The 25,821-nt window shown below is 40.8% G+C and overlaps 2 protein-coding genes across 5 annotated transcripts; one reads left to right on the top strand and one right to left on the bottom strand.

Moving 5' to 3' along the window:
* Positions 1 to 359: 359 nt before the first annotated feature.
* Positions 360 to 22,629, top strand: LOC134864635 (centrosomal protein of 95 kDa-like). 3 transcript variants are annotated; one of them, XM_063883777.1, is made up of 21 exons: positions 360 to 566; positions 1,749 to 1,877; positions 2,458 to 2,565; positions 2,837 to 2,947; positions 4,028 to 4,148; positions 5,548 to 5,648; positions 6,197 to 6,402; positions 7,511 to 7,580; positions 8,090 to 8,157; positions 8,555 to 8,742; positions 8,872 to 8,998; positions 9,264 to 9,381; positions 9,485 to 9,687; positions 10,000 to 10,095; positions 10,659 to 10,809; positions 20,047 to 20,216; positions 20,326 to 20,400; positions 20,766 to 20,918; positions 21,171 to 21,317; positions 21,451 to 21,522; positions 21,692 to 22,629. In XM_063883777.1, exons 1-21 carry the CDS (start codon positions 542 to 544, stop codon positions 21,866 to 21,868), a joined length of 2,616 nt encoding a protein of 871 aa, XP_063739847.1. In that variant the 5' UTR covers positions 360 to 541; the 3' UTR covers positions 21,869 to 22,629. The 3 variants fall into 3 exon arrangements, with proteins under 3 accessions (XP_063739847.1, XP_063739846.1, XP_063739848.1); XM_063883776.1 differs by having other exon boundaries at positions 5,530 to 5,648; XM_063883778.1 differs by lacking the exons at positions 20,047 to 20,216; positions 20,326 to 20,400; positions 20,766 to 20,918; ... (1 more) ...; positions 21,451 to 21,522; positions 21,692 to 22,629 and adding an exon at positions 13,068 to 14,659 and having other exon boundaries at positions 5,530 to 5,648.
* LOC134864637 (uncharacterized) lies at positions 14,925 to 25,821 on the bottom strand. Of its 2 annotated transcripts, XM_063883779.1 has the most exons (6): positions 24,910 to 25,821; positions 24,378 to 24,551; positions 24,225 to 24,287; positions 16,500 to 16,554; positions 16,235 to 16,280; positions 14,925 to 16,014 (listed from the first exon to the last, which is right to left on the bottom strand). In XM_063883779.1, the coding sequence occupies exons 1-6, from the start codon at positions 25,225 to 25,227 to the stop codon at positions 15,684 to 15,686; spliced, it is 987 nt and encodes a 328-aa protein (XP_063739849.1). In that variant the 5' UTR covers positions 25,228 to 25,821; the 3' UTR covers positions 14,925 to 15,683. The 2 variants fall into 2 exon arrangements, with proteins under 2 accessions (XP_063739849.1, XP_063739850.1); XM_063883780.1 differs by lacking the exon at positions 24,378 to 24,551 and having other exon boundaries at positions 24,910 to 25,815.

Here is a 25,821-nt window from a genome sequence, read left to right as displayed (position 1 = left end):
TACTTTACAGCATTGACTACTTCTACTACTACTACTACTACTGCTGCTGTACTACTATACTACTACTACTACTACTACTACTACTACTACTTCTAGTACTACTACTAATACTACTGTACTACTACTACTACTACGACTACGACTATGACTACGACTATTACTACTACTGTACTACGACTACTACTACTACTACTACTACTACTACTACTACTACTACTACTACTACTACTACTACTACTACTTCTACTATACTACAAGTGTTGCACTCGTTGTAACGCTTTACCTAGCTGTACCAGCAGAGGGCGATACGCACCTACCAGAGGAGACTTCCGGAAACAAAGACCGAGCGTAACGTCCAATCAGACAAGACTTCAATTTTAAATGAGACGGTAGTTCCTTCTCCCTGTTACTGAAACCCACAACAAACACCGAAACTAGGACTCCAGCTGTTGTCAGGACGAAGCTTTGAATTATACGAGACTTTTTTTCCAGCTAGTGGGTCGATTTTCAGCTCCAACTGCTTCTTGTCGACAGCCGTTTCATGGGCACCCAGGAGGGAGAGAGAGGTAAGGCAGCCGAGGCTCCGTGCTCCAGTCCGGGGGAAAGCTAGCGACACGTAACGCTATGTTTCTGCTAACATTAGATGCTAGGTTGTTGTTGCTTTGCCGCTGTCACCAAGCCTGTCATCACATGTACATACATATATTTTAGAGATTAATTACATTTCTGTTTAAGTATCACAGCTCAGTGTTCTCCAACGGTGTTCCCGTTAGCCAACACATCGAACTAGCAACGGCAGCTAGCTACTTTAGAGTCAACTCAATCAGTAAAGTTGTGGCAAAACCCACAAGAGGAGAGTGAAAAGTGTCAGACTATACTTTGCTTGTTGTTATACCATCCCAAATCCATGGCCAGCGCTGTTATTCGTTAAAAACGTAATGAATGTCATCCACCGGTAACGTTAGTCTTTTTAACGGTATCTTTTTTAGTTCATCTTTATTATTAGATTCAAAATATATTATTAAAATATCAAATAAGTTACAGTTCATTTATCAACATGAGTGTTAGGGTAGTAGCAAGGTAGATAGTGTGTTTAGGACAGGGAGAGGAGACTCCCCGCTCTCAAACTTAAGTTTGCCGCGGATGGGCATTCACGATTAACAGTATCACCCCTAGAGGAGGTACTGATCCTGCTTTATGAATAAATATATAATAAGTGAATGTCACAATAATGAGCCGTTCAGTCACCAAGCTCCCTTTCTCTGGAACCAACTTCCTGTTTTTATTAGGGAAGCAGACAGTTTCCAAACTGCGTCTGTGTGCTGAAGACTTCGCTTCTTTAAAAACAAGCTCGTTTAAGACAACCCCATGTTTGTCTTCCTGTCTTACATATTTGGTATTTTATTTTATTGTGTTTTGTCTTTTTGTTTTAATTTTTCTCATTTTATTTGTAACTTGTTTACATTCTATCTTGTCTTTGTTATTTTCTTGTAATTCTATTTATCTTTTAGCACTGATATCCATGTTTGTGAGACAACCATGTTTTGTGGTATTGGGCTATATAAATTAACTTTGATTTGATAAACTCATTCTTTATAGATGTTACACTTTCCCTTTGTTAAGTATTCCTTTTTAATGTGTAACTATTCTCTATTTTTATTGGTACACTTTCTAAATATTAAATCTGAATGTCTGTTTAAGGACTATATTGTTGGTGATGAACAAGACTTTTGCTTTTCTTTCTACAGATTGGGTAGAGGTGGCAAATGATCTCCTCAGCAAGTGTGCCATTAACCTAAGGCTGAAGAAACTGACAGACTGTGATGCAAATGTGTTCATTGCTCTGTATGAAAGCATCTTGGGGGAGAAGGTTCCAGGTAAGAGCACGCTGCAGATCAACCATATGTCGACCCAATTGGTAAAAATAATTGGCACATATTTGTTTAGTTCATCTTTGATTAAGTAAAAGTTAAAATTATTGACCATTTACTGATTACTTATGAGGAATTGTTGGCTAATTGGATATAAACTGAATTTTTAAAGCTTTTGACATGCTGGTTGGACTAACCTAACAAGGTTTTTTTATTTTTTAATACCTGCCATTGATCATTGATTGAAATTTGATTTTAAAAAAGCTATTATTTTTAGGCCAAATGAGGCAATATCAATTCTAATCACAAGGCCAATATAGGCTTGTACAAGCTGTGAAGTTTTAATTCAGTCCATGACCTCCTGAGTGTGCTTAGTATGTGAGGAATGCTTCCTGAGACCATTATGTATGCCATCATGAGACTGTGAATGTTGAGCTCTTTCCTTCTTTGTCAAGTACAGGAAGTAAAAGCACAATGTTTTCAAGGAAGTGTGTATGCATGTTGCTGTAAGGTTGTGTGGATGGAGTTTCTCTGGTGTCATACATGCTTTGGTTTTTAACATTTGTCTATGTGTATATTTGTTTAGATTACATTGCAGCGCCACGCAGTCAAGAGGATGAAGCCCATAACGTTCAGTCTGTAATCGATTCACTCTCCCTGGATTACCTTCAGATCAGCCTCTCACACATTACAGGTATAATGCACTTTTTTCAACATAAATTATTAAGGCATGCATAAGATAAGAACATCTAAAATGAACTGCTACACACATGCATACATTTCATCTCGATCGACTTCAGACGGTAGAAAATGCCACTATCAAGAGATTTTATTTTTGGCTGCATGGCCCCATTTCCTTGTGTCCTGAAGGAGTAAAGCAATACACAAGGTCCATTTAACAATCAACCCTTTTCTTCAGCAAAAGTACTGAGAGTAATACTGAGAATTTCTTTGCTTGTTTGCAGGAGAAAATGTTGTCAGAGGGGACAAAGATTCAATCGAGAACCTCCTGGAAATTTTTGATGGCCTCCTGGAATACCTCAAGGAGGAGATAACCGAAGAGTCACAGAATGGAGGTAGAATCATTTCTCACTTTTCCTTCATCAACCTGACAGATTTTATCTTTATCATTTTGCTTTTGATGTTACAGAGTGGAACCTTGTCTTCCAAATGTCTAAATAATCTTATTCCAGTTTCTTTAATGTGAATTTTTATGATAACAAACTGCATCTTTTTGCCTTCTGGACAAAACCACACATTTAAGTATGTTGTCTTGAAAAAGCATTTGATTATAAGTGATATCTTTCCTCTAAACATATTCCAACTTTGCCATTAAAAGGCGATTCTTATCATTAAATCACTTTGCAGAGAAAGTGGCAAGAGCATCAAGCATCTGGTATTTCCAGTTACCTTAAAAAAAACAGATTTTCCTTTTTGCTGCCTGAGGCATGGTCTCGGTTAAGGTGATATTTCCTGTTTGCCCTTCAGCCTGAATGGGACATAATGTGTCCTGAACCCAGTTTAGGAACAGCTGGTGCAGGATTTTAAAGGGAACAGTCGCCTCTTTTCATTGTGCAGAACTGAGCATGCCTTTGTGTGAGTGGGCTGTCCCCCAGACTGCTGCCCAACAGCTAATAGTAGTTAATCACTGTCTGCACTTACAAATGATGTGACTTTCTAAAAGGCCTAATCAAACGTCCTGCATTTATAATGGGCAACAGTCATTTTGGGGCTGAAATGTTTAATTATCTGAGCCGTATTCACGTTGGTACAGTGTTGTTTCTTTCTTCAGTGTCTAACTATGACAAGTTATGTTCTACTTGTAGTATTCCGTTTAGTTAGGCTTAGTTGTTTCTGTATTTTACTTTTGAATTTCTTTTATGCTCAAACCCACAAGATGGTCTGAGTTGTTTGTCAGTCTTTTAGATCTTTATCTTTTTGAAGATCTTCAGGAAAACAGACATTTTGTCAGTCAGAATATTGAATTAAAGGTCATGTGTTTTAGTTCCTCTTTTAAATTATTTGGACATTGATTTTGTAATCCTACGTTTTGCTTTCTCTTTGTTGTTGGTTCTGTTTTTGTTTTTTTTCTTCAGTTTTTTGTAGTTTTTCTGTCTCTCCCTCTGGGTCATTTGTATAGTTAATCTTTTTTCCAGAGGAACTGATTGACAGTCTCAATGAGGATGTACCTGCTGAAGCCAAAGAGCCTACAAGCTGTGATTCCACAGTACAAAAGGAAACGAAACTGGAGGGTGCATCGTTGTCTTCCAGTAGAGAGTAAGAGCTTTTTTTACATTCACTGCACACGTGAACACATGTTGATTTGGAGATCAATTGTGAATTTATATAAATTATACATTTTATTCATGTTCAGATTTGAACTCATTCAGTATGATATTTATTATTTTGAAATGCTGAACGTAATCATTGAAAGGAAGTTTTGGAGGGAGTGCAAAGTCCTAAATCTTGTAAACGTAGTTTGATACTAACAATGATTTATATAAACATACTTATATTTATATTATATGTCTTTTATTAAACAGTTTCTGATTCTATTAAAAATAAAAACTAGCATGTTTTATTCCCAAAATCAATAGTCATATGAAAATGCTTTTTTTCTTTCACCAATAGACAGTAGATAGAGTGGATCAAATGTGATGAATGTGTTTCTCAGACTCAAACTTGGGACAGAACAGTCACACAACCCTTGCTCTTAAACCAAGAAAAGGCCAAGCATGGTAGAATAAAGAATACTCTCACACAAAGTGAAAAAATACCACGTCTTCAGTTTGAGCTCTTCTTTAAAAGTCAGGTTTGTTCCACATGACTTCACCCTAGTCGTTCAGCGTAAGAGCCTATTCCGGCTGCGTATCGTGTTGACTCAACAGACTATTGGGCAAACATTGCAGCTGTAGTGTAAATATTATAGCTGGAGTGAGTAACCATATGATAGAGATCATAGCGGCTGAGAGAATGGCTGAAGGCAAGTTTCTAGAGGGGAGGCCCCAGATCAACAAAGAAATGTGAAGTTCAATAACAGTAATTCCTCTGTCAATATAGAATTCAAAAGCTGATCGTGACAATATTACACGAATGTCTTTTTTCATCAGATTGTGAAGTGAATACATTTTGCACAGACATGAGTATAAACTGCAACTTGGCTGAGGCCTACACCTGCGAGGCAGTAATTCTAGTTTATGATGGTAGTGCAGGTCGTGGTGCTGCTGGTGTATTCTTTTTATCATACACTATTACATTCCTTTCTTTGGAGACAGAATTCAAATATAAAACCTTTGTACTGCGAGGGCCAAAAAAGTAGCGTGATGCAGCTTTTAACCCAATCAGTGTGTAGATGCTGATTTCAATATTATGCTTTGTCTTTAAACAAGCATGTTATTTGGCTTATAACAGCACCTCTGCCATGACTCATTCTGGCTCAATGACGAGGCTTGGATCTGGAAAACTCACATTTTATCGCTCAAGCCCAATTTCCTTTCTGCCTTTGTTCTATGTACTTGTTGACTTCTGTTATAAACAATATGTACATTGGAGAGTTATAGACAGTTGTAGGTCACATCCTTTTACTGTGTAGTATTTTTGTGACTTAATATCTTATCCCATATCACGACAAACCATAATATCATGTCGTATCGATCAGGTCCGCTGTGTATTCCAGTAAACATTCCCTCCATACCTGGAATGCTGAGGAGGCGGGATCAGCCAGTGAGCTCATTGGGCTGGGAGTCTCGGCACGCACATTCACAGGCAAACAGGACGGTGAGACACTCAAACGCAGCCCATCTTTACTCCAATCACTGTGTTTTTCGACAAATTCCTAACTTTCTATACGCACATGTATCAATGTTTTTTTTGCCTTTTTTTCTACATATTTTGTGTGACAGTAAAACATGCATTTCTATTTGAAAAATGTTTAGGCATTTGGGAGAACACAAGTTGTTTAATGCATGCATTTTTGGTTTATTATTACATTTTGAAAAAGTGTGTTTACCTGTAAATGTCACAGTGTACAGTAGTGACCTTTTTGTGGCTTCACTGCATACTACAAAGATATCCTGATACGATTTAGTATCAACAATCAGTGTTTGGCAGACAAAGCATAACCTTGTCTACATAATCCAAAACGATAACAGTTATGTGTCTTTGTCACAATGTGTTATCAAGAAGATTAGTTTCTGATGTTTTCACCAATCTTAGACTAAGCTTAGATCGAGGAATAATGTTTATTTCTTTGGGACTGCGATGACTCCTTTGATAAACCTCACGATTAATCTACAAGGACTGGCTTTCCCTCCCCAAACCTTCAGATGCAGATCCCACCTCTGGTCCTCTGGACACGCCGGACACTCCACTGACTGCCGCTCTACCCTCAGCCATCGCCCTGCAGCCGCCCAGCCAGAGCAATACCCCCCACAGACCGGACACAGACCCTCACCCACCCAGCCAATCCTCCACAGCTGCGGGTCTCAACCAAGGGCCTGCAGAGGAGGAAGCTGCTGCTGTCCTCACAGAGGTAGCCTTATGGTTCAGCATGATAAGCGTTTACATTTGACTTATGATTTGAATGCAATGAAAGGACAGGCAAACATTATCTTCCTGAAGTTCTAGAGGCAAGAGATATGTAACTTTGGTGCCAGCAATGCAACACTGTCTCACTTTTTATACTCAATTTCACCCTTACACTTCTTATTTTGGTGAATTGAGGATAATATAGGAAAGGAAAAGCATACTCATCCAAAATGGCTGAGACTTTCTTCAGCAATAAGCTCATGTGTTTAACTTCTCAGTATTCCGGACTGACTGGATACTTTTCTAAGGATCAGGTACCAAACCTCATAAGGAAAAGTATATCGAATGTCTGCTGTCCTTAGCTTGGGAGTGTCACATTTCTATAATAAGGCTTATTTATGGGTCAACTCCTGTACCGCCCTACAACCATGACCAACCACACCCTCCCTTTGGATAACTAAGCCTCAGCCAAGTTTTTTTCCAGGCTGTTTTATGTACCTAAACCAAACCCTTTACCTAACACAAGGTTTGAACAGTTTAACAACAGTCTTTTGAACTGCACATATGCAGGTGAACATGAGTTTGCCATACAGCTGACTGAACCACAAATAGTATGCTGAACATCTATTGTTTTATTGAAACAAATGTTACCGACACAAATTGGATTATCAAATTCAAGTGAAGGTCTTAAAGAATTTCTGACAGACACATACACATAATTATTACCTTCTTAAGGAATTTACTGAAACTATGGGCCATCGGACTCACCTTGCCACACTCAGGTCTTGGCATGCACAAGACTCTTAGGTTGTGTGGCTGCTTACACACACAGACACATACAGACACACACACACACACACTCACTCACTCACTCACTCCTAATAATGTTTTGAATTAATTTGTTTTTGGCCACAAAAACCACTGACATTAACTGATTTAATGTGTAATATGAGGTGATATGAGCTTGTCTATGTGTTTTTGTTTTTACTACTACTTTTCTATGTTCCTGTTTCTTGTGTTTGTTGAGACCAATGTTCCCCCTGGTGGACAATCAAGATATATCGATTATTCTAATCTCTATTTCTCCCTTTCTCTCCATCCTTCTCACACAGACTGAAGCTGAACCAGAGGCTGAGCCAGTTGTTACCAATGGGCTACATTCTCCTCTTTTCCAGTCTCCTGGTGAGTAAAGCTTCATATTAAATTCAGATCAAAGGGTAAAATGGTTAAACCTGTCCAAAATCTCCTGGTTCAGATACTTATTATTCATTGTTGCATGGCTGTTCTAGATATATTGACAATAAGGGAGTTTTGGGACAGATTCCAGAAAATTGCAACAATGCTATACTCTAGATCTCTAAATGTAAAAAGTGTTAAACACCAAATCACAGCATGCATTTTTTTAAGGTGCTCCAACTTGATACACACTTCTGAGCATTGGACTAAGTTTTCTTCAGATTCCCAGCTCTCAGATCATGTGATAAATTCTATGTGGCATATACTGTTGCCTTATCATCTTACCTGGTATAACTTAATTGGATTAGTAGTTATGACTGAATGTTTGAGTCAACAGTGGTTCTCCTAACAGGCTGCTAAATTACCGTTTATCTGCTATCTGTGTGTGAGGGGCAACCAGTGAAAATCTCCCAAGGAAACTTTATTCTTAATGTCATGTTTTCCTCAATTTCCAGCTGCAAGTGAGAAGTCTGTGTCCAGTCAGCACAGAGCCGGGACAGAGGAGCAGGGGGAGACACTAGAGGTGAGAAAGCAACAATTGCTTACATGACTCAGAAACCTCAAACCCATGCAGACATGTTTGGATCTCTATTGTTGTAAGCGTTGTGTCGTCTCCCGCCACCCTTATGAACAACTCGGGACAAGGTTGGGTTTGGACCCGTGTTTTGTGCTGGTTGCTCTGTTTAATAGCTGGTTAAACTGATGTATATCGACATACATTACATGTTGTAAATGAAGGCTTTTCTGTCACATTCTTGTTTATCCATCTGTTTTCCAATACAAGCCCATCCTCTGCTCTGTGTCCATGTTAAGAGCAATTTGATTTAAAGTTATAGACAAATGGTACACCTAGGTTAGTTTGCCTCTTTTTTCTGTAACTCATGTTCACCAAATAAGGAATCTCTTTTGTCTAATTTCAGCCGACTAACGGGGGTCCCAGGAGGGTTTTATTCCGCACCAAGCCAGATGTGCTGTTCCTCAACCTACAGGATGAGATGGCGGTCCCAAGCCCTTCTCCACCAGACACTGAGGAGGAAGAGGAGGATCCGAGTTATACACAAAGACAAGCGCACAGAAGGATAGATCACAGAGATCGGACAGGCCTCAGGTAGTGGACTTCCAAAGGTCAATAAGGGGCATCAGAATATTGAGATGTAATGAAGGGACAATGTGTTAGCTCCCTTTTGTTGTCTGACTATATCTGCTCTATGGTCTTTGCAATCGTCTCCCTGAGCAGCAGCAAGTTAGAGGAGGACGATTTGAAGGAGCCTCTTTCATACCGCAGACAGAGGAACAAAAAGGCAGAAGAGGAGCTGCATCACATATCTGCTAACCTCTCCCATCGACTAGAGGAACTCGATCAGGTGTGTGAAATTTGTATAAGGTGTCATCCTATTGTCATAAATCTTTTGTATCCAAAGCAAAAGTGGCTTTAAATTTGCTCTGCGTGTGTGTCTGATTTGGTGTTTACCTGTTGGCAAGGATCTGTATCAAGATCTTTCTTCTGGAGTCTAACATACGATATTTAGTACATGACAATTCTAGGGCAGCAGATACTTATTTCATAACTTGTATTATTCGTTTAACGCTTGCATCAACCTGTGATTTCACTTTAACTTTTTTCTGTAGATGCTCAAACGAGTTCTGGGTGAAAGTGGAGAGTCCAGCGACGCAAGAGAAGAGGACAAGCAGTCCCACCACAGTGACAGTGTCATGGAGTGCCGCAGGGCTCCCAGACAGCAAACAGGTAAATGCAAATGATGGCTAACACACAGTTAGCTCTTTCGTTATCTTTGAAGAGCCGGAGATAATGAAATGTTACTTTTTAATTTTAACGGGGTTTTTTTCAGGAGCACCCGATGCTGAATCGTCCCCCCGGACACGCTCCTTATCCCCCTCCCCTCCGCGGGTCCGTCGCTCCCTACAGGGACAGCTAGAAAGTGCAATGGCAGAGGCCTTGAGTCTGGATGATGGGAGACAAACAAACCTTGCGTCTGCTCATTCGAGACGAGGAGAGCTACCCCACAGACCGTCTCACAGAAAACTGAACAAGGTATTCCTATGGTTATTGTTTTTCTCAGTGCTTTCCCTTTCAGTTTCCATATCAATCAGGAGTCTTAACTAGTGGCACACTGCCGACTTTCCTCTTTCGCAGCAATTTGACGATGTGCTGCTTGGTTTCGAGAGTAGTCGGATATATTTTGAGGTTTTATTGCTAATGAACAAGATTGGTGGAACGTTGGTTGGCTTAAAGATTTCAGCTCAGATGTGGATATTTTTTTTATAAGGATGTATCGTAATTTCAATGTCCTGATGTCCTGATCTATTCATCATGACAAAATAATTCTGACCCTCTCTCTTTCAGTATTTGGAGAATATGGCCTATGAGGAGGAGTTGAAAAGATATGAAGACAAAGAACGGGCCGATATAGACCAGGCACGCCTCAAAGCTCAGGAAGCCGTAAGTCATTAATATGATGTGGAGTACAATCTAACTGTTACCAAAGTATTATATAGTCAGATATTGTTGATGACTTTGTTATCAAACTGTTTAATACCTAGAGATAAGAGGTGAAACACAAGCTTGTTATCATGTGCACTTGCCATTTTTGAAGCATCTATTTATGAAGTCACATTTGAGCGGAAGAGTGCAAATTTTAATGTAGTTACAGAAAACAACAGATAATCATAATATGGTAAATACTTTGGAATGCATTCAAACAAACAAATAAATAAATAATCTACTTTCACAATAACAAACAATTATAAACTTGTTTAATCTAACTGACATAAACTTTAACACCAATTAACCTCAACTGCTGTTAAATGGTATAAAATGGGAATAGGTAAATAACTTCTGCTTTGCAAATTAGTAGACAAGCGGCAAAGAAAGGATATTAATTAAGGAAAAAATAGCCAGTATTGTGAATTATTGTATGCTTTACCTGATGGGGAAATTAGTCCTTGTTTACTAACCTTAAAATGTGTCAATGTGTGTGGCTGTATGTGGCTGTGTGTGTGTAGGAGCGCCAGTACAGGGAGGCCATACTTGGGGAAGTTTCGGACGCGTCCAGACTGTCTCCAGCTAGAACGAAGACCCAGCACAAGTCACAACATAAAGCACAAACCACACCGAGACGGAGACGGCAGGAGGCCCCCAGGAAAGCTCCACCAAGTAAGTTAAGACTTGTATATTTACCACATGGACATTTCTACTATTATTCTAGATCAGCGATACTCAACCCGCGGCTCGCGAGCCGCATGCGGCTCCTTTAAGACTAGTTGCGGCTCTTTTTTGCGGACTAAAAACAATAACTGACTACAAAAGGACAACGAGTGGTGCTGAGGAAGTGTCTGCATCTCTCCCAGATGAACTGAACACATTTTATGCACGCTTTGAGAAGCCCCCGGCTGTGGAGGCACAAAAGGCCCAGGATCCCTGCTCACTGGTTTTAACCAGTGCAGATGTGTGTAGATCTCTGAAAAGGATCAACGCACACAGGGCTCCAGGACCTGATGGCATCCCTGGCCGTGCTCTCAAGGTGTGTGCAGTTCAGCTGGCAGATGTGTTCACAGACATTTTCAATAGGTCACTGCTCCAGTCTGTAGTCCCCACATGTTTTAAAGAGTCCATCATTGTCCCTGTCCCCAAAAAGACAAAACCCATCTGCCTCAATGACTACCGCCCAGTTGCACTCACCTCCATCATCATGAAGTGCTTTGAGCGGTTAGTCAAAACTTTTATCACCTCCTCCCTCCCTGACTCACTGGACCCCCTGCAGTTTGCCTACAGAGCAAACAGGTCCACGGATGATGCCATCTCCCACACCCTCCACACTGCCCTCTCCCACCTGGACCAGAGGAACACTTATGTGAGAATGCTGTTCATTGACTACAGTTCAGCATTCAACACCATTGTGCCCTCCAAGCTCATCATTAAGCTCAGGGACCTTGGGCTCAACAGCGCCCTCTGTGACTGGATCATGAGCTTCCTGACGGGCAGATCCCAGGCAGTGCGGATGGGGAACATCACATCCTCCACCTTGACCCTCAACACCGGAGCCCCTCAGGGTTGTGTGCTCAGCCCTCTCCTCTACTCCCTGTTCACGCACGACTGCGTGGCCACACACAGCTCCAACACCATCATCAAGTTTGCTGACGACACGACCGTCATCGGCCTGATCACAGACGGCGACGAGACGGCGTACAGAGAGGAGGTCAGAGCCCTGACATCTTGGTGCCAGGACAACAACCTCCATCTCAACGTCAGCAAAACAAAGGAGCTGATTGTGGACTACAGGAAGAGGCAGAGAGAGGCACACACACCCATCACCATCGACGGGACTCCTGTGGAGAGAGTCAGCAGCTTCAGGTTCCTCGGGGTAAACATCAGTGAGGACCTGACATGGACACATCACACCAGGGTCATATCCAAGACGGCTCGACAGCGGCTCTTCTTCCTCCGCAGGCTGCGGAAGTTCAACATGGACTCCAGGATACTCTGCAACTTCTACAGGTGCACCATCGAGAGTATTCTGACTGGCTGCATCACCGCCTGGTATGGCAGTTGCACCGCCCTCAACCGTAAGACTCTACAGAGGGTGGTGAAAACTGCTCAGCACATCACCAGGACGGAGCTGCCATCCATGGAGGACCTCTACACCCAGCGGTGTAGGAAGAAGGCCGGTAGGATATTAAAGGACCCCCATCACCCCAGCAACAATCTGTTCTGTCTGCTGCCGTCTGGCAGACGGTACCGCAGCATCCGGACCAAGACCACCAGACTCAGGGACAGTTTTATACCACAGGCTATAAGACTACTGAACTCCTGAGCTCTGTGAATGTCTACTCACATCTGTTTATAGTACACACATACATATATATACTGTATATTATACACATCTGCCATACATATCTGTTTATAGTACACATATCTATATATTATACATATCTGCCATACACATCTGCTATACATAATATATGCATCTGTCCATACCTCCTCATTCCACAGTGTAAAGTATTTAAATACTCTCAATGTATTCCACATATGTATATATTTCACATCCTCAAATCTTTATTGTTAATATTGTAAATATTCTTCTCTCTTTTTGCACTATTTTATTTATGTTATTTGCACCATGTATGTCGAGTTGTTGGAGGAGCACGCGACATAAGATTTTCATTGCCAACATATACGCTGTATCTGCTGTGCATATGACAAATAAAACCTTGAAACCTTGAAACCTTGAAACCTTTAAGTCCCACTTAAAAAAAATAAAAATCTTTAAAAAACGAAAAACAAAAACATTGTCAGCAGAATTCATCAACATTTCATTATCACTCACAAGTCACGTCTATTAAGCCACCCCCCCCCCCCCCATCCCTCTGAACAACCAATCACAAATGATTTCAGGTTTCCCGCTCTGATTGCAGGTGCGCGAGGTAATTGCTCCGTCACACTGGGAAAACTAGCTTACAGCACTACGCAAAAATGGCAAAGGAATATAGGAAAAGAAAATATGAAGAGGAATATCGAACATTTAAAGAGGACTGGGAACTCGAGTTTTTCTTCGTCTCCACCGATTCGGGAAAATGCATCTGCCTGCTTTGTGACAACGTCATTTCACAATTTAAAAGGTCCAATTTGCAGCGCCATCACGACACAAAACACCCGAAGTTCAGCACCGACTTTCCGAAAGGTGGAGAGCTGAGGGCGGAAAAGCTGGCGAGACTCAAACAGAACCGAACTGCTCAAAAAAACTTATTCCACACTAATACGAGTGAAAGAGCGACAGAGGCATCCTACAAAATCACACATGAACTGATGAAACAGATGAAGCCATATACTGTACTGATGGAGAAATGGTGAAGGATTGCATACTGCTGGCTTGTTCAACGTTGTTTCCTGAGAAAAAAGACCTGGAACGAGAGGCACCGGCGATGCTTGGTAAGAGGAACGGAGCCGTGGCTTTGCTGAAAGAAACGCTGAAAAACGGCGGGGTTGCTGCTGAGGGTATTTTCTCATACCATTGTATTGTGCATCAACAAGCCTTGTTTGCTAAGTTCAAATGTCTGAATGAAGTGATGGCAAATGTAATCGAAGTGGTTAATAATATCAGGGCCCGTGCAAGAAACCACATAAATTTTAAACTGCTTTGTGAGGAGTTTAACACTCACTATGGAGATTTGGTGTTACACACCGAGATCAGATGGCTGTCTAAAGGACGTATGCTTGCACATTTCATGGACCTGCTTGAACCCCTGAAATCCTTCATTGTTGGCCGAGGGGAGACTTCCCGATTTTCCTTTTTGGATGATAGAGTGGATGCTCTCTGTTGCGTTCCTGTGTGACATTACGCACCACTTGAACGAACTTAATCTCAAGATGCAGGGAAGAAACAAGACCGTGTATGAGCTCTACACGGCTGTCAGAGTATTTTCTGACAAACTGGATGTACTCGAACGAAGTGTCCGTGGTTCTGATTACCGTTTCTTCCCCACCGTGCAGAAAGTGATGGCGATGCATGCAGACGCTCTCCTGCCCTTCCCCGTCAATCACAATTCTGTGACGTGCTAACTGAGCTCAAGCAAAACTACACATCAAGATTCCACGACTTCAAGGACCATAGCAATATTTTTCTACTTGTGAAAAACCCATTCCTGATTGAGGTCAATGAAATGAAGCAAATAAGCGACCAGCTCGGACTTGTGCAGCTTCAAATGGAGTTCGTGGAGTTAAAGAGCTCAGATGAACTTCAGCGTCAGTTTCGGATTACAGATGTTGTGGACTTTTGGAAACTGGTGGGGCATCTACCAAATATCTCCAGACTGGCAAGACGCATCATCTCAATGTTTCCGTCCACATACCGGTGTGAAGCAGCATTCTCTGCGCTCTCAAAAATAAAATGTCGCAACCGAAACAGATTGAGTCTGCAGCACACAACAGAGGCCCTTCGGATCGCCGTTTCCAGCACAGAGCCCGACTTCAAATCACTTGTGCGGCAGAAGGAGTGTCAGAAATCACATTGAGTGTGAAGTAAGTACAACATTACTCTTCTGACAACCCCTGCTGTCTATAATCTGCTGTTATATGGACTGTGATGATCAGTAAACATGCTGTCTGTTATCTGTTGTTATGAGCAGTGATGATCAGCAATGTGTGTTTTGTGGTTGCAGTGAAAATAATAAATCACAGTTATTGCACTGTACATTATGCTTTTCATTCCTTAGTAACATATTACTATTATCCATATTCTCAAATGCATAATGGTTTCAGGGAGGAAAGGAGCGTTTTTGGATTGTGGCTCTTGCAAAAATATTTATTCGTCAATGTGGCTCCTGATTAGGACATGGTTGAGTACCACTGTTCTAGATCTTTATTTTGATTAGTATTCGAAATGCATTTTTCCACACTGCTAGTATTGTAACTACTAGAGAATAAACAATGATTTTCGCTCTTACTGCTTCACTCCAATCAGAAATACTTTATCCCAAATTGGGAAATGTTTTCATTACTGCAGCAAAATACAAAACAATATGAAGCATAGCAAAACATTTGAAATAAAAAACATACAGATAGCAAAAAAAAAAAAAGGAATATTAAATGAAAATATAATATAAATGTACAATGTAAAGTGTGCATGTTATGTCCAGTTAACAGAGAGGGGAATTATTGTACAGTGTTATTGCAGTGGGCAGGAATGTTCTCCTGTACCTGTCCTTGTGAGCTGGAGCAGTCTGTTGGAGAAGGAGCTCCGCTGTCCTTCCAGCTGCAGGTGGAGAGGGTGGGTGGGGTTATCCAACAGTTTGCTCAGAGTCCTCCTCTCCACCACAGCTTCGAAAGCGTGTGTGTTTGTTATTGGCATATTAAACATTGTAACTAAAGCCTCAACTCGACAGTAAACTTTACAGAAATTCTTTTTCACCAACAAGCATCTCCTACAGTATAATAATGATCCAACTTTAAAGGCAAATCTGAGGCTGGATTCATGCCCAATTTCAGATTCATGTGAGTCAGTTACATCTTAGACAGAGTGGCCTTCCAGCTCTTCAGTTCTGTACGAGGTCATGAGACTCTGACACTGAGGATTCAGAAATGTTTGTCTTATTAAGCTCTGGTGATTCAGCCGTAGCATTTCCGGGAACCTTTTCCTTTGGCTGACATCTCTTTCTCGCTTTGTTTTTCTTCTTAAAGTTCATATTTCTAACTTCAGGCTGGTTGGCCCACTTGCGTTGATAGTTGCAGAAGTAACAGCTTTGGTAGACGATCAAGAAAGGACCTTTTGTCTGTTTAGTACAGCGACACTTTCTGCCGCACATCGGACAATCCTTCATCAGCTGCAGGATGGCCTCCTCATCAACAATGTGCTGCAGAGCCGGTCTGATATGTGGCAGAAAATTAAAGCAGAGAAATGATTATGACACTTGTTGCAGCACAGCTAGAGGTGAAAACATGTTGTCACTGGATTCATTGTTGAAGGTGCTACAGTCATGAAAGGGGTTAAACCTGCGTCTCTGTAACTGAATGGGGTAAAATGTGTTATTTTACGCCACGTGTTTGCACATCAGTTTATCATGATCAAAGATATTTGTTGACTTACTTCTCCATGGTTGCAGTGCATGTCTCGGATACCTTTCCTTGAATGCCTGTGAATACATTTTGTTGTTGTTAGTCAAACAGATCTTTTTAGTTCAAATTAGTTAGTAATTTACAAAGTAAAACCAAAAAAAACCCCTCTATTTTGGACCACTTATACTACATCAGCAGCCAACAGCGTAGAAACACTGTTTGCACCGGGCTGAGGAACATCAGAAACTTACCAAATATTAAAGAACATTAAAGTTCAAGATTATTTACCGTCTCACCTGAGCTTCTGACCTGGTCCGGTGGTTTGTCCATTACTGCCGAGCTGTCACGCAGCTGTAAAATACCACACAACAGAGACATATTTCAAACACCTGGCTGCGGACACTGACTTGAAATATTTAGCTACTACATCCACACTAAGAAGAATGGCAGGGAATTATATCCCCATCCTGCTTCATGTTATACAGTGTGTAATCTTCCCTCTTACTGTGCACATCTCCTACATGTTTATCTTTAAAGGAAAGTGACTACAGTAAATGCACCCTGTTCGGAGAAGCAGACAGGAGTAAGAGTAAGCAATCAAAGCAATGTACTGCTGTGGACAGGGCAGCAGCCTCCTAAAAGAAAGTCCCACCTGAAAGATTGCATATCAGTTTAAGAAGCTGTATTACGATTATTTTTCACAGCTTATCCTTGCTGTCAACAGACCATTCCTTTGACACTACATTTTTTCTCAACTGTAGAGGAAATCAATCTGTATTTCTTTGCATAAGCACCACTTAGCCATGCACGATATCATGCCGAAAATCAACTGCATCGGTTTAAGGAAGACACAACAAATGCAATAAATTATAAATGAGTGACTATAACAGCAACGCCAAAATACTAGAGTGTACAGAAGAAGATTTTTCAGATGGAGACCCAACAACCAAGAGAGCAAGTCCTTAATCGCTTGTGAAAAGGTTGACATACTTTATGTTCACCTCTCTGTTTATTGACAAAAAAAGTGTACATTGTCAACACACTGTAACAATGAACTGCAGACGGCGCCAATCAGCTCATCTCTGGTTCATATGTAGCTGCATGTGAGGCAAAGTGAGCTCCAGATGTTGATAGTCTGAGGAGGGATTGTTCAGGGCTGGTGGGAACAATAATGAGTTGTGGAGCTAATGTGGAGGCCACTACTGGTGACTTCTTATGGTTTTTCATTAAGGGACCCCATGTTTTTACGGTATTGGGCTTTGTGTATTACATGCCTGGTAAATAAAGCATTACATACACATTAATAATGACCTTCGATTGTAATGCATTTTTAAATAGCGTGTTGACATCTCCATCATAAACCAAAAAAGATTCCCTCGCTAGCATACACATCATTTCCAATATGTTAGAAAGTTGTGCTACAATGTTTTCTAATTTGAAACAATGCAATATGTATTTGTATACTGTTTGTTTGATAAGTTGTTCTTATCAAACAAACATCTTACCTGTAGCCTTGGTGTCTGTTTTGCTAATATCCTTGGTACTATATAATCCTATTCGGAAAAGTGATCACTGCAAACGCGGAGTTGTTAAAAGGGTTGTTCATAATTTTGGATAGAGGACCTCATTTCCAAATTAGCCAGTGTGCTATTTATCAGTGGAGACCGTTTTCAACACGTTTCACCCAGTCCTTCTAGTTGCAGAGGCAAATAAATGAATGTTAGAAATAAAACTACCCTTGCATCGCAATGCATTTTGAGGGACTAGTGTCTCGGCAGCAGCGTCGTTTATATTTTGTTCCCTGTAATTGGTAGTAGGCTACGGCAGCGGCGGACTGATATTAGCTGCTAATAGGCTACCGACTCTGTGCCAGCTATAACACATAACGTTACCGGTGCATGAAAGCACACGGGCTAGCAATTTGCATGTAAACTTTCCGAGCTTACATGACTTTTCTATCAGCAATTACCTAAAGTTAGCGGTTAGCCCAGTCAGGTATCTACCAAGAGTGTAGCTATACCGTTATCTGACGTTGTCACTCTCCACAATGCATTGAACTGTAACGTTATCTCCACTAACGTTGTCAGTCTCTATCAGTAGGCTAACGTTATGAAAGGGGCTAGCTTTATTAGTCAGAGTAGCCTACCAAAAGTTATTACCTGTTCATCAGTAGCTATTTGTGCATTTGGAAAAAAGGATGGCACCGCATTCGATGTCAGTAACTTGTGGTCCTTTAGATTGCGGGGTTTTTCAAAGTCGTCTGGTCTGAAATGATCACTACACATTCGCCACTTGAGTTGAGTCTCCGCCGGTGTGTTGATGTCCAAGCCAGCAGCAACAAGCCACAGTTGATTCCTTTGTGGGTCTCGCAGTGGAAATTTGTGGAAACTTTGTGGTGCCCATCTATAACGTTTATTTTTACAATGTGGAAATGCACACTGAATCACCATGTTGCCTAGTCGTTCGTTTACAATCCAATGCTTCAATCCCACCGTTCTACTAGGTGTCCCGACTGGAGTGCGCTTCTCTGTTTACTTTCCGGCGCTAGCTTCGTTACTTCGTAACCGGAGCAAAGTATAATTCCGCCGCTGCTGAGAAACTAGTCCCTCAAAATGTAATGCGATCGTTGCCATGCAAGGATAGTTTTATTTCTAATATGATTCTTTCAACACAGACATTTACATCGATAGTCTGGCGTTTTAATTTATTTGCCTCGGGTGTACTGTGGAGTGGGTAAGACTGTTTTTATTGGCAGGCTAACAGAACCCGTTGACTTGCGCTAGCCTAGCACCAGCGAACTATGCAACTAGAAGGACTGGATGAAACGTGTTGAAAACGGTATCCATTGATAAATAGCACACTGGCTAACTTGGAAATGAGGTCCTATGTTCAAAAGTCTGAACTAAAGGACACGTAGTTTGCACAGCCCGGAAAACACAACAACACACCATATTTTGTATTCAGTGCGCGGCACTCTGGCGACTGGCGTATGTATACGGACGTTCTTCGGTTGACAGAATGTAGTGCCTAATGAAAGGGACATCGTCTTGCCGCAAATAAATGAGGCCGGCTAATGAATTAAGAACAGTATTTTTTGAAAGGCTTATTACATTGTGCTGCTGCAACCTTTCACAGCATTGCGTTGCGTTACTTTTGCATACTGCGCGACTTCTCCTAAACTTGAGGTGTGCTTACCACCATCTACTGTAGGTGGGCCAGATGAGAAGCCCACTTCAAAATATGCCCCTGGTTCTGCTGCACTGCAGTCACTTGAATTATGATGCTTGTCTATTCGTTTCGTAAAGGGTGTTAAGCAGGCCAAAAATGACTGAGAACCGTATTTATTTCTCACAAATGATATAGTAATTGGCAAAGTTATGTTTAATCCAACTATAATACCATTCCAAGGTATTCAACAAAGTTAATATATCATCACCTATCGACTGTCATGAAAACCAAACTATGTCCACTTTCCATTTCATGTTATTTCACTGTACAGTCCTTGAGAAAAATAAAGGGAAAGTAAGCTCTATTCACTTTACGGAAAATGTCATTAGAGCCATATTTCCCTTTTCGATTTCTCAAAAACTATAGTCAAATGAAACTCATTTTGATATTGTCATGGTCATTCTGAACAGGAATTCATGGGACATTTCCGCTCACCTATGAGGGACATGTCAAAAATAATTATTGAATAATATTTCAATTTGGAGCTACTGTTTTAAAAGGACCAGTGGCTTGGATTTAGTGGCATCTGTGAGGTTGCAGATTTCAGCCAACTGACTATACTGTTATATTAAACTGTAATATTCTGGTCTGTGTTTTCTCTTTACCTTTCTCCAGTGAAAATAAAGGAGAATGAGCTCCTACCTGTGCTACGAGAGGAGCTGCCCCACCTTCACATCTCCCAACAAGCCCTGAGTCGGATGTGGGAGCAGCAGATGCAGCAGGTGGACAAACTCCATGCCCTGTCATCTCCTCATAACCAGCATCACAGCAAGCTCTCCAGCCAGGTAGGACTGTGAAATGGCTGCCAGACTCAGATGTGCCCTTTTTTTTTAAAATCTGGAGTGTATGATTTGGTTGTTGGATTGAATGTGTAAAACCCTGCTCATCCTTCAGGTTCAGGAAGCGCAAAAGAAACATGACTTGCTTCAGGAAATCATTCGCAAAGAGAAGGATCACAACAGGCGTCTGGTGAGCGTCAACACAAACACATTAAAAAGCTTCACATCTCAAAGCCTTATGAACAGTTACAATGGAAATGTAGATGACTCGAGTTGATTGACAGATCGATAGTAGTTTATGGACACTCTTGCACTGTTCTCCAGCCATGTTTATTTTGTCTTTATGTAGCCACATACTTGTGAGACATTATGCCTGGCCCTACTACTGTAATATAAAAATACAAACTCAAACAAAACTCATTTAAATTTCAAAACTTTTGTAACACTGTCCTGGATATGCAGTGTTTGTCATACCTTTCATCTTTACTTAAAGATAGACCATGCCAGAGTTCCCCTTAAGTGACGCTAAAACATCTATACCGGTTTTTCTTCCAGAGGGACTTCAAAGAGCGTGTCCAGCAGCAGAAGTCGACCCAGAACAGACTGAAGGAACAGAGGCAGCAGATAGCACGCGCCAAGAAGTACCACAGCGAGTACCATGTCCAGCACCGGGCCCGCCTCATGAGGGCCCGCACCGAGGAGGAGAGGGTGGGTAGTGAAGGACAATGTAATAATAAGACCACAACTAACAAATACTTACATCATTTGTTTACCTCTTCATCCTTTTTCAATTATTAAATACATTTTGTTCTTTTATATACCGTATTTATTTTTTCCCAGAGCTTAATCTGACAGCAACAGTTTACTATTAGCAGATATAAGTAAGTTGAAAAATAGATTACAGACCCTGTGATCATCTGGCATTAGTCTTTTTGTTGATGTTTGGTTGTGTGTGTTTAGATGTTTCGGCAGCTGTTTGAGGAGGGGTTGGAGCTACAGAAGGTTCGGTTGAGAGAGCAGAAAGCTTTTGCAAGAGAGCAGCGTCTGGAGAATCAGAGACAACACCAGGACCAGATCAAGTCCATGGAGAACTACTACAAAGACCAAGTAAGACACACACCTGTAGAACTAAATATAAACCAGGATGTCACCCAAACTGTGGCCCCGGTTTTTAAAATGGGTTTGAAATTAAATGTACTCATTATTTCTAGGTGAGCTTTAATGTGCCTCTCTCTTTCAGTTTTCACTACTAGCTGAAAAACTCTCTCAAGAGCGGCAGGACATCCAGGTTCGGAAAAAAGCTCAAGAAAAGGTAAACCTTTAACTTGTGACTGTGGTCCCAATAAACTGTAATGATTTTGTATGTCGGACGGCTCAAGAGCCACACATTTTGTATGTTTTTAGGTTGAGGTTAGTGTGTTTTTGCAGTGACTTAAAAGCTGAGATGTCTAAATTGAAAAGAATGTCACATTTTCTCTCAGGCTCTGCTGAAGATGAAGAGAGAGCTGCGGTCAAGAATGGAGCGTGAGATTGGTGAGCTGCAGAAGATCATAATCGAGAACGACAAGGACGATCACTTCCAGGATCTGGAGGTTCAGAGGCTGCGCAGCCGGGTCCAGATGGCTTCCTTCCACAACAACACTAGCTATCTGCACTGACCAGGGAACAGACACAGGACGGTTTAAAGCTCAAGTTATTTGAGGCTGGATTTACATCAGAGGAACATTATGCAAAAGACTGGTCTGCCTCTCAAAACTAATGGTACGGCTGAACAGTACGTCTGCATCTTCCTGTAGAGATTTGCACAGAAGAGGAAACTCTCGTAAAAACAAGTCCTGGCGATTATTAATGAACTGAACACTCCGACAAAATGTAGCTATTAGCTTATTTAGCTAACCTCCTCTCACCTCAGCTGCTATACCTGAACTTAATGACACCTTGGACCGAGTCCCCTTCTTCTTTTAGTACTTGATAACTGAGAATGTTTTAAATGACTCCCTCACTGTGCAGTCTTTGTGTGCGGATATCGTAGCAAGAGTTAAAATGTTCTTCCTTTTGCCAAACAGGGACATTTGATGCAAAGTTATTATGAATGTCCCACACCGACAGATTTTTAACTCCCATTTCATCCTTAAATGTGCGATGTCTATCTTTAACACTTTAACCGTGCTGGTGGATTATTTATTTTTTAACCTTATGTCGTTTGATTTTTAATTAACCTGGTGTCCAAGGTTAATTCTGTCTGATCACCACGGGCGATGATAATCAGTCTTTTCCTCCATTGTGATTGTTTTTAACTCTCCGCCAGAACTAAAGGAATCAACAGGATGTGATGTTAAAACACTGTCCACTGATACTGTAACTAATGAGCACACCATTGCCCCGTCATCATCCTCCATTAAATGTGTTTGCTCACTCATCTCTTCTGTCTAAAATGGGTCAAAGTTAAAGGTTTACTTTTATTTATTTCAAACTTAAGAAAAACATTTAGCTTGATATCTTAGATATAACCGTCATATATGGATGGTTTTGACACTCGCTGTCACAAAACCATTACAATTGTGTCATAAATGTTCTCCTTTTCATTAAGATATCAAGCTACGGTAAACGTTTTTCTTAAGTTTGACAGTTGGGTCTGCTATGACAGGTTTAGTTGTCTTGGTTTATGTAAAGTTGTCATAACAAGGACATCTCAAACAATGTCACCTTTGCATCAAAACTAACATAACTTACCGAATGACACTTAACGACAACTGTCATAAGTATGCATTCATGTTTAAGACAGGTGTCATGTCATAGTTATGACAATGTTATGTCAGTCTTATGAACACCCATTCAAGTAAAGTGTTACCTAGTACTGCTTGGAGCTGGAAAGAAATTGTTTGTATGGGAGGTTTGACAGAGTCGCATTTAGCTTTTCAGTTTCAGGTGTCTGGACAGAAGGAGCAGCGAAGGATTCTTGCTTGACTCCATTTGATGAACTAAACAAAGAAGCCCCAGGGTTTACATACAACTACCTCATGTAATCCAGCAGGATGATGTCATTCTAATATTCATAATTAATATATAGGAAAATGTATATGAAAAGGCAAAACATTTAAGCAACACTATGTAAAAGTAGTTATAGTGTAAAAAATCGGCATTAAAATATACTACCAAATACCAAAAGTATAAGGTACACATGATGTGGATTTTATTAGAATATTATGTTACTAATACTAAATATATATAATGATATACTATTATACCGTTTATTTATTTATATTTAATAACTTAATTAAAGTAAAGTAAAAGAGGCTCAAACCTGCATTAAGCAGTTTTTGCTTTACAGCCGGTTCAGGAGGCATTGAGCGTCTTTCTTCCATTTCTTCACAGTTTCTCACTTTCACTATTGAAGGGCTATCTGCTAGTAGCTAAAAAATAAAGAATAAAGGGAAAATAGTTTGAACAAACTGATCTGTACACAACCACTAACACAAAAACTAACTAGCTAATTGACTAATTGATCTAAAATATTAATTAAAATAATTTTTGGCTTCTCAAAATGTTTTAAAATATATATTTGTGGTGTTTGATTAAAGTTAAACCAAGGCTTGAATCTAAATGACACATAAACAACTCTGAACAATTAAGAGACCACTGAAGCATTATCAGTTTCTCTGGTTTTACTATTTAAAAAGGTGTGTGTTTGAGTACAAATTGTTTTACTTAATTGTATTAAAGGAATACTCCGGAGTAGATTCACCCTAGGTTAATTTGAACCGTGACATCCAGCCAAGTAGCGCACCCGAAGTTTTTCCGATCTTGTCCGAACATCAGCCGAGTTACGGAGTTCTCCCGAATAGCTTAGTACACGCGCTAACGGAACCTCGACCTATCTCCAAAATTACCACACTACAATCACCTGTTATGACACCAAACTTCTGCAGTATGTATTATATTAGTATTATGACTAAAAAATGCATTTTCATTTCAACACTGTCAAGGAAGTAGAAAAGTAAACAATGCACTCACTTCTGGAATTTCTACAGGAGCACCATATAGGGGAGTGCAAGATGCTGATGTTGCACCCATGTCCTTGAGATGAAAAAAACAAATCAGCATAAATTAGGTGATCTAATACAGTGAAAAGCTTGAGCAGTATATCAACTATGTAGCTATAATTACCTCAGGCTCAGAAAGTTTAAATGTTGGGGTGCGGGCCATGTAAATGCCTGACAAAGAACGCTGAGTACGTGGTCTAACATCAGATGATTCTGGACTCATCAGGGAGAATGTTAGTCCTGCAAGCCGACTCTTGGATGCCGTGTCCTGGCTCTTTATGGGGGTTGACTGAGGGCGCTGAATCATATCGGATTCATCATCAATGGCCTGTGCAGGCTGCTGATCACCAGCCTATCATGTGTATAGTGTGATGTAACACACTCATCCATTCCCAACCCATCCCACAAACCATCCGAGCTTCAACGTAAGATTGAGGGTTGATCTACTAATGTAGACAACAAAGCAAGGCTGCTCAATTTCTCCATTGATAAAATACATTCACAACTCTACAACATAACAATTCATGCAGAATAGCAACGTAAAAACTACATAACCTCTTACATAATGTTACTTTTGACTGGACTCAAACATGTTTCATGAGGCCCCCTCCCCCGACACGTTATCGTTAAAAAAGTTAGGCTACTAGTAAACTTACCTCCACTGTGTCTGTTGCCGGTGGCCCCACTCGTGGAATGGCATTTCTTCTCAGCAGTACTCTAACTCGGTGCACCCCTTTTGACCGCTTGCCAGTTCTAGGATGAATGAAATCGTCCTTATCGAAATGTCGACTACACACACGATAGCGCTTCTTCTTCAGCGTCTCGACCGGCGTCGTGATGTCCATATTCAAAACAACCATCCACTGCTGTAGAAGTTCCTGGTCCTGGTGTCTATACGGCAGCTCATGAAAGCTCTCTTGATGGAATAATTTGCGTTTTAGTCCGCAGCCAGGATAGATACAAGAGAATGGCATCTTGTCCTATCTTTTCACTTCGCGCTGTAGCAGCAAATAACAGTCTTCTTCTTTCGCTGCAGTAGCCCGAAGTAACCGTGTTTGACTATCCTCCGTCACGTGTACACAGTTGTTTCCGTCAACAGAGTATAAAAAAACAAAATCACTGAATTGTGATAATGGCTTATATTTAAAAGGCAACACTAAAAAGATACTTCAAATGTTACCTACTATCAATTAGACAAGGATTTTAGTTATCAATACTGACGCTGAATTCACTTTTCCTTGTGCATATTATGAGTTTCGATGAGGACTTTTACGGGCTATTCCCAGATCAAGGAAGTGACGTCGACGCAGCTTTAGCAGATTAGAAGCTATTCGGCTTGTGTTGATACTAATACACTCCTGGACTATGTACAAACTTCGAAATGCATCGTTTTGTGAGTAGGCCTACAGACCACATTTATACTACTGCAGAAGTTTGGTGTCATAACAGGTGATTGTAGTGTGGTAATTTTGGAGATAGGTCGAGGTTCCGTTAGCGCGTGTACTAAGCTATTCGGGAGAACTCCGTAACTCGGCTGATGTTCGGCCAAGATCGGAAAAACTTCGGGT

The sequence above is a fragment of the Eleginops maclovinus genome, chromosome 5 (assembly GCF_036324505.1).
Source record: "Eleginops maclovinus isolate JMC-PN-2008 ecotype Puerto Natales chromosome 5, JC_Emac_rtc_rv5, whole genome shotgun sequence".
NCBI classification, from domain to species: domain Eukaryota; kingdom Metazoa; phylum Chordata; class Actinopteri; order Perciformes; family Eleginopidae; genus Eleginops; species Eleginops maclovinus.
Note: the sequence above shows the minus strand (reverse complement) of the source record. Positions and strands in the feature narration are given on the sequence as shown.

Coding starts and splice junctions, on each gene's coding strand:
- LOC134864635 (XM_063883776.1), top strand. CDS start 542: ATGGGCACCCAGGAGGGAGAGAGAG. Junction 2,948..4,027: donor CGAAGAGTCACAGAATGGAG/GTAGAATCATTT, acceptor TCTTTTTTCCAG/AGGAACTGATTGACAGTCTC. Junction 8,743..8,871: donor AGAGATCGGACAGGCCTCAG/GTAGTGGACTTC, acceptor CTCCCTGAGCAG/CAGCAAGTTAGAGGAGGACG.
- LOC134864637 (XM_063883779.1), bottom strand. CDS start 25,227: ATGCCATTCTCTTGTATCTATCCTGGCTGCGGACTAAAACGCAAATTA. Junction 24,552..24,909: donor CGGCAACAGACACAGTGGAG/GTAAGTTTACTA, acceptor GATATGATTCAG/CGCCCTCAGTCAACCCCCAT. Junction 16,281..16,499: donor GGACCAGGTCAGAAGCTCAG/GTGAGACGGTAA, acceptor ATGTATTCACAG/GCATTCAAGGAAAGGTATCC.